We start from the raw sequence: 8,226 nt of genomic DNA, 5'->3' as shown, positions 1-8,226 counted from the left end.
TACAAAGTTATAGTGTTATCACTGCGGGAGGGAGACCTTTATTAGGAGGTAGAGCTCTTCCTAAAAATGATAATGTTGTATATTGTGATATGTCGGGAACATATTAATACAGACTTGTAAAGTTAGTGAAAGGTCCACTCTAATAATCTGTAGATTGTAAGCTCAAATGGGCAGGACCCTCTCTCCCATTGTCTCTTGTTATTACTCATCTATGTACTGGTGTTTGAAACAAAAAAAAACACTTGGGGGTCTATTTATAAACAATTTGCATAGCCATTCACCCTATGAATCTCTTTGAATGTTTGTTATGCAAATAGATGCAAAAACAAACATTCTTCATATATTTTCTATACAAGTCAAATGTCATTTCAAATGTAATAATGTAATACTGCATTATGGCCACTAGATGGATCTGAGGTGCATAGAAAATACAGTACTTATTTCCTATGCTCCTGAGCTCCATCTAGTGGCCATCATGTGGTATTACATTGTTACATTTGAATTTACATTCGACTTGTATAGTAAATATACAAAGAACATTTGTTTTTGCATCTATTTACACTGAATGAATGTTCACAGAGATGCACAGGGTGAATGAATTTGCTGATTGTTTATAAATAGACACCTTTGTATTACCTGTACTACCCTCCCTTGTTATTTCTGTTGCCTTGCACAACTCCACAGAAGGTGGTAGTGCTATATACATATATATTAATAAAAGAATACCTATAAATTCATGTTTCATGTATGTCTTCTGGATATGTAGTGGTTTTCTTCACTAGTAAGCAATTATATGTAAAATAAATAAATAAAGTGTGGTGTTTGTTGCCTGGTTGCTAAAAATGAGGTGTGGTATTCTGCTGGGGCTGTGCTTTTCAGGAAGAGAAATACATCAGAGAATTTTAAAAGGTACACTCCCGTCAAACATAAAAATTATGCTTTTATAGTGAAATTATATATAATATTTTAAAGTAAAATTAAAATCTCCTCTTTTTTGCATTTATCTACAGCTAGCGAGCATTAGATATATGCAAAAACATTTTTACAAAATTAAAAAAGTTAACAGAAAGGTAAAAAGTTACCTGTGTCTCTGCCGCTCCCTCCCGGCTATAGATCCAAAGCTTCTCTAACAGCCGTGCAGGAGGAGGAGAGCGGGCGCAATGCGCAGTAGAGATATTCGGCAGGGAGAAGAGGAGAGACACAGTGTAAGTCAATGCAGACAGCCGTAAGCGTGCACATCGGACAGACACCGTGGGACAAGAGGAGTCTGTGGAGGATCAGAGAACGGCACCACACTGGAGGGATTACTGAAAACAAGTGGAAGAAGATGACCAACAGACATCATTAAGGCCTGTTGGTCGCACCGCACCGGGCCGTAGGCATAATGTGCCTTGCGATCCTGTGCGGCCGATCGCATTGCGGCTGGAGGGCGTGGCTACGGTGCCATTCACTTCAATGGCCCGCCACGCCCCCTCCTGTCCCACAAAAAAGTGAGCCTGCCGCAATGTGATGCACTGCGTTCTGGCCAGAATTGGGCTGAAACACACTGCATCTGGTGTGAATGAGGCCTTAAGGTAAGTCCTGAAAGCAGCATTGGGGATGGGGGGGGGGGTGTGACACATCCTGCAGGACTCTGGATAATACTTCGTAGGGGCTGCTTAAGAAAACTGGAACTAAAGAAAGTAAAGCTAAATTAAAGTATAGCTAAACTGAAGCACAGAACTAGTAATCTGCCCTCAGTAAACATGGCCACTGTCAGAAGACGGGATAAAAAGAGAAATAAGGAATGCAAAGAAGACAAAGCCGGCAATGATCTAGAAGTATGTGTTTGTAGATTGTCATTACTAAACATTTCTAAAAGGTGTGCTTGTTGTAATTTTAAAGATATGGGTAAAGGTCCGCTTCAAGCAATTGCCTTTTTATATAAAATGTTTATTTTCATCTTTTTTCTTTTTTTTCATTGTGTGTTGCATCTCAGTTCTGCTGATCACCTCCAGCCTCTTTCAGCCACTCTCTGTCTGTTAATAAGTTGTGAGCAAAATTGAATCGGATCCTTAGGTGAAATTTGATTAAAATATATAATATTATTTTTTGTGAGGTGTATTTGTAGTATTTTAATTATTATATTTGAAATGTACTTTTTTTTTCCATTGTATGTTTTTTTTTTCATTTCTGTGAAAAAAAACAAATAAAAAAAAAAAACAGGTTAAAAAAAAAGGGTCTTCACTCAGGGGACCTTTATAAACCACCAACATAAAAATCCTTACAGAAAAAGGACTTTTCCAGGAACAACCCTGACCCAAGGAACTTTTAGTGGAAATCAGAGACTGGACTACTAAGCAAGAATGACACGCGAAATCTATTTATTTATAGAAAACAGGAAACCACCCGGACAGAAAAAAACAATACGTTGTTGCTGTGGGGAGACTTATGCAGTGCACAGGAGATGGATGTTTGGCTCCTCCTAGTACACCCGGAAGTGTCTGTTAACATGGTTCTCTGTGCACAGGAATGAAAAGAGAGTAAATCATTGTGAATATCGTTGGTTGGAGCGGACAGGAGGGTGAGTGCTGATCACAGACACATCCTGTTGAACGCTGGATAATAATTCGTAGGGGTTGCTTAAGAAACCTGGAACTAAAAGAGAATTAAAGTATATCTAAACTGAAGCACAACAATGTAATCTATCCCAGCTTACCAGTCCTTAGATGTTGTGGCTGCATTCGTTTTCAGGTTTTTGTTGCCTTTGCGTTCACCTGGTGCACCATCAAATAATACACTTCCTGTCCCAAAGGTGAGAACGCTTACTTATCTACAGAGGGAGCCATAGTTGTCACCCTAGGCAGGATGAAAGATCTCCAGGATTCTGAAAAGGTAACCCTTGCAGTGGGGTCACCCCCGACAGCAAGGGTTAACTCTTCTTTTTACTCCAGGGGTGAAAATAAAGAAGAAATACTCACCCGATCTTCGGTTCTGCAGCAGTGACCGCTCACTTCTCTCCTCCTCCTTCCCTATATACGTGCCATACGGACACGCGAACTGCACATGCGTGAGGGTACGGGTGCATGCACTTGGACGCAGACAGGATCCATCCTGTCTGCGTCCAAGGACGGACGCCCGCACGTATGACACCGTACAGCCACGTCCTCCAATAGGGAAGAACAGGCGGCTGTGTGCAATCACACGCAGCACCTGTCCCTGCCGGGATCGGCTGTTCCCAGGCGTACACGGTGCACGGATGTGTACACTTAGTGTGAATGAGACCTTTAACATGTCTGTCTTTTCATCTCCTTTGCTGGGGGGATGGAACATAATATTGTTTTTGCTTCCGCAAGAGATGACAAGTAGCCTGGAAAAAGAAAACTAATGCAGCCACTACATCTAAGGACTGGTAATCTGCAGTATGTGATGTATTTGTTGAGTGTTTAGATACACTTTAAGCTGAAAATATAGCACAAACATTTTGGCTGTTGCTCATTTTTCATACTTTCAAAGCTAAGAGCACTTATGTGACAATGTATACCGAACTTGCAATCATTCCCACAACCTCCGCTCTTTTAAAAAGGGTATGTTTACCTTTTCACAAAACAATGAACTAACTCACAACACCCGCGGTCCCCCAGAAGAAAGCAGGCTCAGAAGAGATTCCAGTTTTGTCAGTGGGGGTCATGTGACTTGGCTGACCAGTGACTGCTCCCCATTGCCAGCATTATGATGCTACACCGCCTCCAGGACTGCGCGCCCATTACACCGGCTGGTGTGGGAACAACAGCATAGAACCTCATGGAAAGCTATTGCATGACCGGCGCACATAAGGTTGGCAGCAGAATCTAAATAAAGGGCGGAGGTAGCAAGTACAATGGCGAAGGAAGTTTACATGTGGGGTTGGGGCAGCTTTTGGGAAAGGTGAGTGCACTTTGTATGGAAATGCATCTATCCCCCAGACACTGGTATGGAGTGAACTGGCCTGGATGTGGTTTGCTTGGATGTTCACTGAATCCAGCTAACATCTGGGTTCGGGGGACGTTTAAGCAAACCAAAACCAGGGCCACTTGTATCCTAGCAACCAATGATGTGCGACGTGTATTTCCCCAGCCAAGCAGCCGCATGTAATGCATGCAGCCTCCTATAAAAGTCAGCGGCTGTATGTGCGCAGATACATGGACTTGCACAAGCACACACATACTTATGGACATACCACCCCAAACACAGACTGCATTCAGAGTTGTGCATCTGTATGCATGCGTGTGTTTTTACAAGTCCGGTGTATCCCTGCGTACAGCCACGTGCAGCTTTTGACCTCTATAGGAGGCTGTACGCAGCATCTGTGGCTCCATGGCAGAGAAAATAAACCAGAATATACATTGTGTGGCCGCAATCGGCCATTTGCATGAGCCCTATATACTGATTTTCTGTTTCTTTCTGCTGTAGGTCTCATGTCCTTCCACCGGGAACTGCGGGCGCTACGCTACATTCAGAAGGGAGATGTCCTGAGACTGAAGTCATATATTCGCCGGCACCGCCGCCATCTGCAGCTCGACCAGCTTCTGCCAGGGGGACAGAGCCTTCTTCACGCTGCCTGCTTAACACGCGATAATGCCTGCGCTCTACTGCTGCTCCGTAAAGGTGCTGACCCCATGCAGTGCGATGCTGCAGGAAACAACGCTCTGCACGTGGCAGCTCGGGAGATGGAGAAGGGAGAATGGAGAGGTGAGAAGAGCTCCCAATACAATTATTATTATACAGGATTTATATAGCGCCAACAGTGTGCCCAGCGCTTTACAATAGGAAGACATTACAATCGCAATTCAATACAAGATGGTAAGGAGGGCCCTGCCCCTGGGGGCTTACAATCTTAAAGGGAGGGAGAAGTGATACATGAGGAGGTAGCTGTGTGGGGATGAATTGTTTGATCCAACTTAAAGTGTATTTCCACCTTTGCAGTTAAGACAGTATTCAAGTCCGCTAATCTCCCGAGTGTTATGGGTAGCTGGAAGCTGTGCTTCTTCATTATGTATGCAGAAGCTTCCTCTTGTGCACATGTGTTGTTATTTTGTCTTTGCTGTGTAGCGCACCCACTCAGGAGCAGCATACAGTAATGCAACGGGCCTCCCTGTGATGAACCTCAATAATAAACCACCAGCACACCTTGGAATGGGAAATACCTTGTTCCTAGGGTTGGTTGCTACGGTTTACCGAGGCTCGGTAATCTTCATGTCTAAGGTTATTTAGATTCACTTCACCCATTAGCACTTACCACCCTCTATGGTGACCGATGAAAGCGAAGTCCAGACAGTAGGTATGATGCTGAGAAACATTTATTGATGAACTTCTGGGGGAGAGGTTGAGGATCAGGATCATGCAGGCCGTTCACAGCACAAAGAATACCTGGTGCAGTAGTACTGGGGATAGAAGTCACCAGTCATCTTTATCCTTGTTATCAGTAGTAACCACTGGGCCTTCCAGACTCCGGCCTCAGTGTAAGCACATGGCTAGTCCTCAGGCTTCAGGCCTAGCCATCTCAGACAGTCCATAGCATAGCAGCCTCTCCCCCAAGCAGGGCCCGGGGGAGGAAGAGAGAGCTGACATGATCCACCCCAAGTATTTATCTCCTTCCCCAGCATGCACCACTGGCTATTAACCTCCCAGTGATTGGCTAGGGAGACATACATACTCCATAGTGACCTCGCATTGTTTGCTCTGCAGCAGACAGATGCAAACGATGACAGATTGATTAGGGGAAACCAGATGAGCGTAGACTACAACTCAGCATCAGACTGATTACAATCGGAGAATACCTACATTTAATAGCACTCCTTCCTACAGGGCGCTACAGCCACAACAACGCTTCCCTCCTCCTTCTCTTTTGCTTTCAACAGTTCTCAGAGAAATCTCTGCTGATCACCAAAGAAAGGCCTTGGTGATATGTTGCTTTTCCGTTTGCCTGCTAATTGTTTTCTTCCTGCCAGCCATCCTTTTACTGTTATGATTCTGACCTTCTCATCCCCCCATGTTCTCTCCTCAGTGTACACGGACCTGTGCGTTCCAATTCTGAAACGTTGTCCGCAGACGATGGACGTTCCAAACAAGCAAGGGACAACGGCACGTGAAATCCTTCGCCGGGCAGAAGACCTCATGGTAATCTGTTCTCTTTGCCAGGGATACAGAACTGTAGATTGGTCCTAGAAGCATCGGTTTGTTTTTTGGATTTTTAAATTATGAGATTTAATATTCAATTTAGTCTTATGATGAGCCATGCCTCTTTCCACTATGTCCTATGACTGCACCCCTGAGAGACCGCTCCACCTTTGAGGCATAGGCAATAGAAAGATGTAATACATTTCGGATTGACCCACATCCCCCCAGTGACTCTGTCATTCTCAGGAGCACAGATAATGTATCACACAGGGTGAATGTCTGCTCCCAGCTCTGAAATCAACCATGCTGGTTATTGGGGGAGGTGCTTATAGAGCTAAATGGGTATCTGGCAGCACCTCCCTGAAAACCAGCCTGCCTAGGCTGATTTGACTATAGATGAGACTCATCCCCTTGTTTAGTCAGATCTAGAGCTCTCCAGTCAGCAAAGCTCATGCTCCCTGTTTATTGGAGAGCTCTGACTCAGCAGGTGGTGTGTTGGGCTTCTGCAGAGAGACCGCTGCTTCCACACAGCAATAGTCCTTCTGCAGTTTGTTGTCTAGAGTCAGACTTTTAAACTCAGACTATGGCTGCTTTCTATAGAAAAGAAACTCAGACTTAGCACACTTTTTTTTTTTATTCCTCTGGAATGTAAACTGAAAGTTCACTTTGGCTTTAAAGTGAACCTGTGTGAATGGAACTATGGGAGTTGGTCTTTATAACTTGTTTTTTAAGCGGCAAGCTTCAGAGCTGTTGTCTGTATCTTGTATTTACTACTAGGGATAGGCTCAGGTTCGGCCCAAACCCAGTCTGGACCTGAGCTCCCCTGAACAAGGAAGTATATGGCCACATGTCCTTTACCAAATATAGGCATGTAGCTATATAATGACGCTTTGCTTCCGTCAAGGGGAATTCCCTGCCGCAGCTGATTGGACAGCAAGGAAGGAGCTTCCTTTTGTGTTCGGGAGTAGCTCCTTCCAGGTTCGGAAGAACTCTGTTTTGGACTGGGTTTGGTCCGAACCTAAGCTCATCCATATTAACGACTTCATTATTCACTGGCCTAAAGCACACATGCAGCCAGCGAACACTGACTTGCTGCAGGTCATGGAAATTCCTAGGTAGTAAAGCAAGGATCGGGATGACACCCTTGAAGCCTTCACCTCTCTTCATCTCTGTTTCTCCCCAGTGGGGACACAGACTGTAACTAACCCTTTTTTCAGTAAAGAGTTAAAACCTTTGGAAAGTGGTCATTACGGTTTGTGTCCATCTCTCCCAAATCTCTGCAGTGGGGTCACAGCCAGCAATGAAAACTTGACAAATGCCTTTAGTCTCCCAAAGTCTATGCAAAAAAGTGTTTGGCTGGAGTTAGGTTTAAAATACTTCTTTCTGGGTTTACAGGAGAGACATAGCAGGGAACAGCAGACCTCCCCGTTCACGGATCCCTCATCTAAGGAGACATCAGAGTGGAGAGAGAAGCTTTTTGCAGAGGGTATGGATGAATACCAGGAGATCTTTGGGCAATATGATGGTGAGTACAGTGATGGCTCAATAAACATCTGATTAAGGGCTCATTCACACCACAGCAGTGAGCATTGTTGCTCAATGTAGGCCCAAACACAATGACAATTATAAATACATTGCTTTCACTGAGCCCGGTTCATAATGCTGTGTTGGCCAAAAACAGACATTCTGCACTTAAAGTGACACTAAACTCAGGAGTTAAATCTTAAAAATACATTCAAGTACCTGAACTATTAACAAAAATGTATCTTATTTGTGTATCACTCGGCTGAAGATCCTCAAATCATCTCTGAATTGGTGCTGACACTGTCCTTCCTTCTGGAGGGGGGCTACTTGTGTTCCCCATGGTCCCTGTGTGTGTTGTAAAGTAGTCACCGCTCCAAGCTCACTCCCATCATGGACTACAATCTCAAGTTTAGTTTACTAATTTGTAGTGAGAGTGTAGTCCATCACAGGAGCAAGCTCGGAGTGGTGACTACTTTACAACACACACAGGGACTATGGGGAACAAAAGTAGCCCCCCTCCAGAAGGAAGGACAGTGTCAGCACCAATTCAGAGATGATTTGAGG

General features: G+C 44.4%; 1 protein-coding gene across 1 annotated transcript in view; it reads left to right on the top strand.

The window, feature by feature from the left end:
- The first annotated feature begins 2,484 nt into the window (after positions 1–2,484).
- NFKBIL1 (NFKB inhibitor like 1) overlaps positions 2,485–8,226 on the top strand; it is an 8,419-nt gene continuing 2,677 nt past the window's right edge. The window contains exons 1-4 of the mRNA XM_018564786.1: positions 2,485–2,563; positions 4,426–4,710; positions 6,026–6,138; positions 7,537–7,663. Coding sequence (XP_018420288.1) covers positions 4,437–4,710; positions 6,026–6,138; positions 7,537–7,663 — 514 coding nt within the window. The 5' untranslated portion in view covers positions 2,485–2,563; positions 4,426–4,436. The remainder of the gene's footprint in view (positions 2,564–4,425; positions 4,711–6,025; positions 6,139–7,536; positions 7,664–8,226) is intronic.

The sequence above is a fragment of the Nanorana parkeri genome, unplaced genomic scaffold (assembly GCF_000935625.1).
Source record: "Nanorana parkeri isolate BGI_ZX_2015 unplaced genomic scaffold, ASM93562v1 scaffold780, whole genome shotgun sequence".
NCBI classification, from domain to species: domain Eukaryota; kingdom Metazoa; phylum Chordata; class Amphibia; order Anura; family Dicroglossidae; genus Nanorana; species Nanorana parkeri.
This window is presented reverse-complemented; position numbering and strand designations above follow the sequence as displayed.